Here is an 11,776-nt window from a genome sequence, read left to right on the forward strand (position 1 = left end):
TTTCCATAGAAACGACCTGCGAAGATGCATGCGAGAGGAAAATATCAGCCGTGATATAAGAAATCTGCTTCTGCGGAATAGCTATATATAACAAACATGAGAAAATGTCATTTTGACCCTGGCATTTGTTGCATTATTTATGAATAATGTGATAATCAGTTTCTTGACAAATAACATTGAATGTTTATTGTTAAAAATTGCATATATATATATATATATATATTATATATATATATATATATATATGCATAAATGTTTAGAAAATGTACAGGAGCTGTAGGCTGAAACAATAGTCGATGACAATTCTGTTATAGAGCAACACCTACCCCTGCTGGATGAATTGTAGAACTACAGCTACATCCAATTGTTGGTGCATGGTTGACAAAACAAAAACAAAAAACACCTTATTTCCAGATTTTAGCGAAAGTTTGTATGAATGTATAGCTTATTGTTATTATTATTTAGTTTCGACACTTTTTATGTCCCAGATTTTTTTTGTTTTTCTGTTTTGCTATCACATTTAAACTGACTTAAAATCAGGTCTTTAACCAAATCCTACCCAAATCATCATTTATTTATGTATATTTTGACACTTTATGTGTTTAAAATGTTATTTGTGTAGAGTGTTGCTTTACCTTGTCCCAACTATTTTTTTATAAACCTTCATATTAACCCCTGGATGCTAAACACATTTCATTATTTGGATGGCATAAAAAAAAAAAAATCTATAATGCATGTATGTCCATTGTTGTATATTGTCCACAGGATGCTGTAAAAGGCCCTTCAGTTAATTTAACTAGTTGAAAAAAAAAATATTAGCATAGATAAACTAGCCTACAGATCTATTTAGTTCTCATAAAACGTGCATTCATGCATGATAATTTAACATTTTATAAAGATGGAGGTAAGTTTATAAAATGGTGTCAATGTATTAATTACAGCATGTCTGCAGATTATATTAGCTGTCCTCCCAAATCAAAGCAATTATAAGGAAATGATGAATAGAAATAAAAAGATAGCAATGAATCATTCAGTTTATTAACAGTTAATCGTTTGAGCAATTATTTATCTGTTTAAAGTAAATAAAGCTGTGCTTGAGTGAATCTGTCAGGTTAAACTTCCCCATCCGACTGTGCAGGGCTTTCATGAGTTGGCATGGATTGAAATGTGAACAGACAGGCTCTGACATAAAACTGCTTATCAGAGCCAGACTGCACAGACACCTTTAGAGACCTCTGAGGACACTCTATTTCAATCTAAGAGAGCCTATGAAAAGCTAAGTGAAAAGCTGGCCAAAGAACTGCTGCCAAAGAAAATGACCACAGTCTTACGCCATGCACACGCTGTGACAGTTTTCTTCACAGAGCGTGTTATCAGCAATCGCTCTCTTCTTTTCCAATCCTTCTCGTGGCCCTGTCTCTGAGGAGATGGGAACACACTGTACCCACACTTCTTCTCATCTAGTGGAGGATACATGACTGAACATAACTCATCTCGGTACATAAATACACTGAGGTCATCTAAACAGCAGTAGATTTATTTTAAGACATTATTTATCATCCTCTGGCGATGTCTTTTAAGTCTTTAATCAATTCAAGCTATCTTTCTAGATCAGTCTTCGCATGCATCATGTTTCCTATCATTTTAAAATCAAACTTTGGTTTGCTTTAAACTGGGGTTTTCGCTTGCCATGTACAAAAAACCCATCTGTGATGGTGACAGGTCTATTATAAAGATGGTATGCAAAATTTAATTATTATTATTTGTTCTACATACTTATAATGTCACCGAATATTAGAGATATAAAAACAAAAAGAAAACATTTAAATTAAACTGAAATATTTTTATAAAAAAATGAAATAATATGTTACCCCATGCCCGCGTCGACGAGCTATTGGACCGTTTGGGAAGGGCCCAGTTCATATCCACTCTCGACCTTACAGGATCAGGTAAAACTGTAAATGGCCTTCTCTACCCCAAGGCAGTACCAGGTCACTTTCCAATGACTTCAATCGCCCCTTCCTGTGCAGACGGACGCCTCCGACACCAGGTTGGGAGCCGTCCTATTGCAGGGCCATGATGGTGAGAAACACCCGGTGATGTTCATAAGCCGAGAGCTGACCCCTGCAGAACAACGGTACACCACGGTGGAGAGGGAAGTGTTGGCCGTCAAGTGGGCTCAGGTATTACCTCCTCGGCCGCCACTTTCACCCTCCTAACGGACCACGCTCCCCTGCAGTGGATGACCCAAGCGAAGGAGACCAATGCCAGGGTGACACGCCCACGGGAGAGCACGGACCCACACTGCACCAGCGCACCCATAACCAAGACACCGAGCACCGAGCACCAAACAACCGCCTCACAACAACGCCTCCCACAACCCCTTTCTGGCAATAAAATCCACCCTTCAGGGAATTTACCTTCATCCTCGAGTCATGTCCTACTTCACCCCTCCACAATATATATATATACTGTATATACACACATTTAAAATTTGTTACCATTATAAAAATAATCTCAAACAGTCATGATAGTTTAATATTTATTTATTTTACTTTTTTTTCTGAAAGTTTTACAGACCCTCAAGCACTCCTGAATATTCAAGCATTAAATCATCTAATGTTTAATTCTGAATCAATATTACATGAATTATGCATAATCTAAAAAAAGTTAAATCACCCATCCACAACACTCCATACTACTTCATCAGTGATGTCTGGCTCTGTGTAACCATCTCTTGTCTAGACATCCTTCCAGACAGGGTTTTTGCCTCTCTCTCTCTCTCTCTCTCTCTCTCTCTCTCTCTCTCCTCTCTCTCTCTCTCTCTCTCCATCAGCTGATGTGTGTAAATGCACTGTTTGTCAGGAAGTGCTCAAGAAAATAAAAACGAAAGCACACAGAGGATTCAAGTCAGCATGCACTAATGCTCCGGATACTCCCCCGACGTTGTCTAGGTTAGTGCTTTCATTACATTAGAGTTTGACTTTCTCGATTAATTTAGTCATTTTGGAGAGTTTGAGATGTGTCTGTGTCCTTTGCGTAAACACTGCGCCCGCTTCCACAATGCTGTTTAGATTCCCAAAACAAAACTCGACTCGAAAAACAGCCAGTAAAGCTTATACACAAAGATGATACCAGTTCAGTAATTTAAACAGGATAACAAAATTTCTGAGAAAAAAATAAAATAAAAAATGTGCTGATTGTTTTGCCACAAAGTCTAACTTTTCGCTTGAGATTGGCGTTCATGTAAAGAATTATTTCAACCCTGTAGCACATTTCTTTTTCTTGTTACAACTCACCTTGAGTTATTAGATCTCCCCTTCAGTTTATTTTACAAATCTTGCTTTCTGTAGTGTTTTCACACGACATTTTCAGCATTGTGAGTAAATGCATTCACATTTGTTTTTCTTTATGAAATATGTGTGTCTTTGCTTCACGCTGCTGTGATCTGCAGAGGAGATGACTGCGCGTCAGGGCTCTGGACAGGCCTGGGAAAACTGGTGAACTTGAACACATCTCCGGGTCCAGAGATGTTACTCAGAAATAGAGAATGCATGGTGGGGAGAAAAAAGGTTGCGCATGAACATCATCATGTTAATGCTACTCAGTCTTGTTTTGTGAAAGTTTTTTTTCATTTTAAAAGGGCTTCTTCATTTACTTGCTTTTTTTTCTGTAACACTGGACACTGGTTATTAGCAGAACTGATACACTTCATTACTGTAATAGACTAAGTCATTTTAACTGTACATCACTATACTTCATTTAAGACTTATATTCCTAACGAGAAAGCATTTGGGTCAGGTCAGGAAGAGAAAAGGCTGCTTGATTGAAAGAGGAATGGGGTTATTAAAGTCGAAATATGAATTTGTTCGCAGCCAATTTCACTGTCAGTAATGTCACACTTTAAAGGAAAGCAGGATGTTAACATAAAGTTGGAGAGTGTCGCTTTTTGCTCTTCACATTTATCTAAGACTCTCGAAGACAGGAGCCAACTTCTATATATCATTACATGCATTCCCTGAGAATCACGTCTATGACTTTGGCGATGCTAGACTCATTGCACTACTGTAATGACTAAATAATACTACTATGTTTATTATAAATAATAATAGTTATTACATTTAGTGCGAACTATTAATATTAAAGGTCCTAGGCATATAATCTGGTATTTGTGACAGGGTCTAAAGTCTTGATGGTGACATCACCCGAAACTTTTCAGAAGTGGGACAGTTTCTCTTTGTTGAAAGGTTATAAAGACCTGCTTGCTTTCTTTGGAATAACGCAGTGATGGGTGGATTGTAGACCAGTGAGAAAAATAATATCATTGACTTGTGTTGATATCATAACCTCACAGACATATTTTCTTTATAGATTGTGACCTTTCATTCCCGGATAAATAAACTGGTCTCAGGGAAACATTGCAAAATCACTCGAGATGAGAACTCAGGACAGGTGTGGCTGCAGGACATGAGGTACGACCAACTATCTGTCTATCTATCTATCTATCTATCTATCTATCTATCTATCTATCTATCTATCTATCTATCTATCTATCTATCTATCTATCTATCTATCTGTCTGTCTATCTGTCTATCTGTCTATCTATCTATCTATCTATCTATCTATCTATCTATCTATCTATCTATCTATCTATCTATCTGTCTGTCTGTCTATCTGTCTGTCTGTCTGTCTGTCTGTCTGTCTGTCTGTCTATCTATCTATCTATCTATCTATCTATCTATCTATCTATCTATCTATCTAATGTCTATCTATCTCTATCTATCTATCTATCTATCTATCTATCTATCTATCTATCTATCTATCTATCTATCTATCTATCTATCTATCTATCTATCTAATGTCTATCTATCTATCTATCTATCTATCTATCTATCTATCTATCTATCTATCTATCTATCTATCTATCTATCTATCTATCTATCTATCTATCTATCTATCTATCTATCTATCTATCTATCTATCTATCTATCTATCTATCTATCTATCTATCATCTGTCTGTCTGTCTGTCTGTCTGTCTGTCTGTCAAATGATTCATTGCATCCAATATAAAAGTTTTTGTTTACATAATATATGCATGCACTGTGTATATTTATTATGTGTATATATAAATGTACTTGTGTATATAATTAAATTCATATAATATGTTATATATAAATGCATTTTAAAAAAACTTACATATATACATGCATGCATGTGTATTTATATATACATTATAAATGTGTACAGTACACACCCATATATTGTGAAAACAAAAACTTTTTTAAATGCGACTGAATGTGATTAATCGTTTGACTCCACTATATTTAATTTAAATTTAAATTTAAATTTATGCATTTAGCAGACGCTTATATATATATATATATATATATATATATACAGTATATATATATATAATATGTGTGTGGGTGTGCGCGCATAAATATGTCGTTACACTGAATGACAGTAAAACATTATTTCGCCTATATTTGTGTATATAAAATGTATTTTGTAAACTTAATTTGATGTGGGCACAAAAATGGCATCTTGTCTTTGATCCATACAGTATATAATGGCCTGGTTTCACAGACCCGGCTTAGACCAAGCCAGGATTAGACCATAGATCAATTAGGAAATGTAAGTCATTTGTGCATCTTGAGACAAAACAAAGGCACTGATATATTTTAAGATCAGTCAGTGCAACTTTCTTTCAGTTAGCAAACTTGCTCAGAGTTAGGGGCAAAATATCTTATATTTAAAGATTGTACCATGCATTGATTACAGCAAGAAAAAGGTATGTTCATTAAATTTACTGAACTAGTATTAGTTTGGAAGACTGATGTATAATTGTAATGCTACAGTATTTTTTTTTTCTTAAATAGATGTACCAGTAAAAAAACTTACGTAGAAGCAGTTGGTATGAATTATTTGTAGTTCTATTAAGTTTTTGCAAATTATACTGAGTGACTTGTAATTATGTTAGAAAGTGAATTAAATTAATGACATGCTTGGCCCTGCGGCAAATATACATCCAATTCCCTCATGACATTTAATCTTTGCTTTGGTGAATAATTACTTGTAATCTGGTTAATATTCAGTGGATGGAGATACAGTCGTTGATGTGTCTTTAGCGACTGTGTGGCTCATGTATTTGAGTGTACGCTAGCTCACCAATGGTGTTATACATTTCCATCCAGCTAATTAATTAAATCAATATCTGCTAGAAATTGAAATGCTGTGTTTTACACAACGCTCAATCAGCGTTAAGGAAACGGCAAGCTTCCCTCCCTACCTTCTTGTCTTCCTTTCTTGTGCAACTTTCTCTTTGCTATTTTTAACATGGCTTTATCCTATGCACTTTATTTAGTCTCTGTTCATTATCTTGAAAGAAATAGTCAATATTTCAGTCACTTAAAAAAGAAAATGTTGCGATCATAAATGGACAATTATGAGGACATGCTTGGACAAGTTGTTCAGGCATTTCGAATTTTGATGTTTACTGATAACTTCTCACAATCATATCCTTTAGATTTTTTGATTATTTCTGAGAATAAAATTCACAAATGTGTCCCTGGACCACAAACCAGTCTTAAGTCTCTGGGGTATATTTGTAGCAACAACCAAAAATACATTGTATGGGTCAAAATTATTGATTTCTCTTTTATGCTAAAAATAATTAGGATGTTAAGTAAAGATCATGTTCCATGAAAATATTTTGTCAATTTCTTACTGTAGATATATAAAAATGTAATTTTTGATTAGTAATATGCATTGCTAAGAACTTCATTTGAACAACTTTAAAGATGATTTTCTCAATATTTAGATTTTTTGCATCCTCAGATTCCAGATTTTCAAATAGTTGAATCTCAGCCAAATATCGTCCGATCTTAATTATCCATACATTTATGTAATGCTAATTTATTCAGCTTTCAGATAAGGCATACATCTACATTTCTGAAAGTTGACACTTGGTTTTGTGGTCCTAGGTCAAAAATGTAGTCATTTAGCCTCATGCAAAGGGAATCTATGAAATTCATAATAACTGTAATTTTTCGCTTGATGATGATCTGTTTGTTTCCATCAAGCACCAATGGAACAGTGATCAACATTTCCAAAGTGGTGAAGAAACAGACACACTTACTGCAGAATGGTGATGTCATTCACTTTGTGTACAGGAAGCATGAGCCAGAGGAAAGTAAGTTTTCAACTTTAAGCAGTTTAAGTTTAATTTTCAATTCTATAGTTGCATCCAAACAGATGACACAGATGCCACATCACTCCTCTATTTTTGCAGACATTGCTTATGTTTATCAGGCCATCGGGCCACAGGAAAGTGCCTCGCAGGACACCGAAGGTAAATACACTTTGGATATGAAGTTTCATACAGATGTTCCTTCAGTCCTGTTATATAAAGTTAGTTTTATTGTTGCTCGCCTAAATGAGGTCAGCAGAAAAAGAAAGTTGTTTCAGAGCAAGAGCATGTCATTACATTTTGTTTAGAAATGATTGGGGGGAATAAACAAACCGTTCTGATGAATTACTCACAGTAACATGCGAAAGGTGGATAGAGGAGATTCTGATTTCATGTTGACTTGAAATCCTAATTTCATTCTTGTACCATTTTTGACAGTTTCTGAAAGTTATGGTGCGTTCACACCAGACGCGAATGAAGCGTTAAACGTGAGTGATTTACATTTTAAGTCCATGCAAAGACACGATAGAAATGTTTCTTCTGATGGAAGGGAGTCTGGGTGCCCTCTGCCAGAACCTGCTTCTGCTGCTGTACCCACAGGTGTGTACAGCCAATAATGACCATGTTCACACGCATATGACATTTACAGTAAGCACTCGTGAATAAGCCATGTGAATAAGTTTAATCCTTTTTTCTTTTATCGTTTCATTGCACAAAATGTGTTCTCCTTTGATACAGTGCAACCAAGAAGAAGAGCACAGAAAAGGCCTATGGAGCGGTCATCGGAGGTGAAGGGTCAGCTCCTAGAAGTTCCCCAGACCCGTCCTGTAGCTCCAGCGCCGCCTCCACGCTCCGAGGATGAGCTCTTCCTCTTGAGTCTGGCCCCTTCCCTGCAGAGTTTGCCACCTCAGACAAAAGAATTCGTCAAATTTCAAATACACAAATTAATCTATGAAAGCAGCTCAGCTCTGCTTAATTTGGAACAATTGGAGCTTAAACAGTAGTTTTAAAAAAGAGGCAGCAATCTCTGCAGGGAATGAACCAGACTTTCTCTCCTTCACTTTGGCCCGCAAGATCCTTTTTATTCCTGCATGTAAATAGTTGTAAATGTTCTTTGAAAAAAAAGTTTATATATATATATAGACTTTCCAAAACTGGTTCGGGTGTAAGAAATACCAGTTAATAACGTTATTTATATATATATAAAAAAAAAAATATATATATATATATATATATATATATATATATATATATATATATATATTCTTTGCCTATAATTTGCCTAATAATATAATAATAATTATAATAATTATAAAGCACATTATAACATTATAAATTATAAAGCAGTTTTCTTTACTCAAGCAGAAAATGAAAAAATTGAGACCTAACGTTATCCAAAACCCCGCTGCCCTTATTCACAGCCAAAGCATCATCTTTTCTAGATTTTAGCCAAATGTAAGCTACTAAAAAAATTAAAAAATTCTATCAACACTTGAAAGACATCAAAGTATTTTTAAGATATTTAAAAATGTTTGCTGTGTTGTAAAAAAAAAAAAAAAAAAAAAAAAGATTGCATAAGATTGCGTTTTGAGAGCAAAAAAAAAAAAAAAAAAACTTCAGTCGTGTCTCATGTGGCATTTTATTAGCTGTATTATTTTCCGAAGTAATGAAGGCTAAAATGACTGTAGATTTGTTCTCTCCAAAAGAAATCCAAAAAAGCCCCTAATGACTGGTTCTGTGGTCCGGGGTCACATTTGTTTCTAACTGATGAATGATCAAAACACTGACAACCAATCAGAATCCATCCTGCTTCAACGAGCAGTGTGCACTTATAATAAACAGAATGTTATCATGAGTTACTGTGGATGCTGATATAGTTATCATTACCTTAATTGATATAATTTTTTTAATGCAGAGGAAACGAAGAAAAACTGAGAAAGGTGCTGTAACACAGTTTTGGTAAAAATTAAGAAATGTGACGTGTTGTAAATAATTTCTGATTTCAGTCTATTTTGAGTGCTCTGCGCATCTGTATTCAGGCATAATAATAGTCCTACTACTTTGAACGAGTTTATTAAAAGTGTTTCAGTCTTTGATGGTTTAAGATTGCTGTCTACACTAATGTACTGTTCAAAAACGTTTTCTCTCATACTCATCAAGGCTGCATTTATTTGACCAAAAATACAGTAATTGTGATCTATTTTTACAGTTTAAATGAACAGATTTCTATTTTAATGCATAAAAATGTTCAGCAGTCTTCAGTGTCACATGATCACTTTTATAATCATTGCAACATGCTGATCTGGTCAAAAATACAATAATGTACATACATGCATTTCACATATTATTATAGCCCAGTTTGTGCTGATTACAGTGAGATTAGACTTTACCCATTTAGATATTTATAAGAAACTGAAAAAAAAAAACCACAAATACCAGGGCATGACAAAACTTCTCCAGGCCCCCAAAATACCCTTAGATTCCAGATCGTTAAGTAACATTTCTTATTATTATCAATGCTGAACAGTTTTGCTGCCTAATGTTTTTTGTGGAAACAGTCACACCATTTTTCAAGATCGTTTGATTAATTGAAGGCTGAAAAGAACATAATTTATTTGAAATTTGAACAAATCAATCAGTCATTAACTTTAATTATTAACCTTTTGTTTGTGATACAGACATGCATTAAACAGACATACATTTAACTTCAAATTATGTGAATAAGAGTTAAAAAGAACAGATTTTTTCTAAATAATCAGTTTTTTTTTTTGTTGCCTGATTGATGATGAATTGGGCAAAAAATATGTCTGATAATGGTTGTCAATACATAGATTGAAATAATAAACTTAATCTGATTATCTCAAGCTACAGTAACATTTGCATTTTTTCCCCTTGATACATAAGAATAATTGATTGCTGTGTCTATTTTCATATCTTAAACTATAAATGCATTTGCTCCATTTTCACACTTGGAAACCCAGTCTAAACTGTTGTTAATTTCTGCTGTTTTGTGGCAGAATAAAGTCCCATTTTCTAACATGCATCTGCAAATTGTATCATGTACAATCTGATTCATCATTTTCCCATGTCACTCATCCCTGTGATAAAAAAAACCCTCATCTCAGGTAAATGAAAAATCACTATTGTTCATATGTGCATGTTTCAGATTACAGAATAGCTGCCAGCTCTTTCCTCTGTTACTGCTGTGGACTTTGCACTTTTAGAGAGCTTCATATAAATACAGAGAGCATATTCCTCCATCAGATCTGCCTGGTAAGACTCCTGTGCAGTATAATAACACAAAGCTGCACAGTCATATTAGTGGCACAGAATTTATTTCATTCCCCTCTGCTGTAGGTAGACATCAAGCCAAAACTGCAGAATGAAATTGAAATTACAAAAAATGTTTGTGTTTATATATCCGTCCTGATAGATCTACAGTACAACTTCAAATCTCATGTCTTGCCTATCCAGTTCAGTTTACAGTACTTTATTGGCATGATCGTTTACATACATTATACACATCCAGCCATCCTTATGTGCACATCGTGTCCATCGTGAGTGTAGCGTCATGTCTACAACATTCAGTTTATGTAAAAGTTCTGTTGGTCTTAATTCACTCTTCTACAAATTTAGGCCCAAAAAGGTCTTAAACAAGAGCAGAAAGTGTTATATTCTGAATGCTCTTTCAAATATTTCTTCCTCAGTCTGAATATTTTCCTCAGTATTTTTCATCCTTAGTACATCCTCAATTCAAGACATTTATGTGAGGAGCAAATTAAATGCATGAAGTCTTGTTTTTTTGAGAAACTCTACACAATTAAGTGCATTAAACAAGAGCAGGTATGAAAACTTGTTTTAACTTTTAATTTAAGATTTTCCCCTTCAGTTTATTTTGCTCAATTTCTCATGAAACGAGACATATTTTTGTCATTTTGCTCATTTTGTCACTTTCACAATGTCTTGATTTAATCCTCTCTTAAAACTTTTTTTTTTCCTCAGACATATGCTTAATTTGATAATAGGTTTAGTTTAGTTTTATTTTGCATAGTGATGTTTTGTACTGTTTTCTTTTGATTTATTCTATTAGTATTTAAATTGTATTTTATGAGGATGTTTTTGTCTTTTATGTTGTGAAGTCAGCATTTATGTTGCTTTAAAGGGCTATATAAATAAGCTTGACTTTAACTTCACTTGAACTTAAGCATTTTTTAGACACTTACAAAGCTATTCTAGCAATTTTTGTCAAGTTTGTGTTTTTCCAGCTTTGAAGTGCTGCTGCTAAAACTAGTCATTTATATTTAGAGAACTTTTTGATGCATTTTGTTCAGTTCAGTTCATTGCTTCCATTTCTTTACCTGGTCTTAAAGTCTTGACCTCATTAAACCTGCAGAAATCAATAATTCAGCCGACATGCTATGACAACAGTGAAACTTCATCTGGCCTTTTTTTTTTTTTGTCTGTCAGGAAATTCAACCACGTTTGTGAGCAGACTCGTTTTAAGAACTGAAGCTGGGGAAAGTGGCTTGATTTACAGGAACTGATCTGCTGTGGGCATGTGTTATATCCTCTGTTCTCCTCTAGAT

The 11,776-nt window shown here is 34.4% G+C and overlaps 1 protein-coding gene across 1 annotated transcript; it reads left to right on the plus strand.

Annotated features, from left to right (window-relative positions):
* The first annotated feature begins 1,874 nt into the window (after positions 1-1,874).
* LOC113076018 (E3 ubiquitin-protein ligase CHFR-like) lies at positions 1,875-8,291 on the plus strand. Its single transcript, XM_026248664.1, has 6 exons — positions 1,875-1,949; positions 2,031-2,183; positions 4,372-4,472; positions 7,084-7,193; positions 7,293-7,352; positions 7,629-8,291. Exons 1-6 carry the CDS (start codon positions 1,875-1,877, stop codon positions 7,805-7,807), a joined length of 678 nt encoding a protein of 225 aa, XP_026104449.1. The 3' UTR covers positions 7,808-8,291.
* The last annotated feature ends 3,485 nt before the right edge of the window (positions 8,292-11,776 follow it).

Source organism: Carassius auratus, unplaced genomic scaffold (genome assembly GCF_003368295.1).
Source record: "Carassius auratus strain Wakin unplaced genomic scaffold, ASM336829v1 scaf_tig00018317, whole genome shotgun sequence".
In the NCBI taxonomy this organism is placed as follows: domain Eukaryota; kingdom Metazoa; phylum Chordata; class Actinopteri; order Cypriniformes; family Cyprinidae; genus Carassius; species Carassius auratus.

Coding starts and splice junctions, on each gene's coding strand:
- LOC113076018 (XM_026248664.1), top strand. CDS start 1,875: ATGCCCGCGTCGACGAGCTATTGGACCGTTTGGGAAGGGCCCAGTTCA. Junction 7,194..7,292: donor GAAGCATGAGCCAGAGGAAA/GTAAGTTTTCAA, acceptor CTATTTTTGCAG/ACATTGCTTATGTTTATCAG. Junction 7,353..7,628: donor TGCCTCGCAGGACACCGAAG/GTAAATACACTT, acceptor CATTTTTGACAG/TTTCTGAAAGTTATGGTGCG.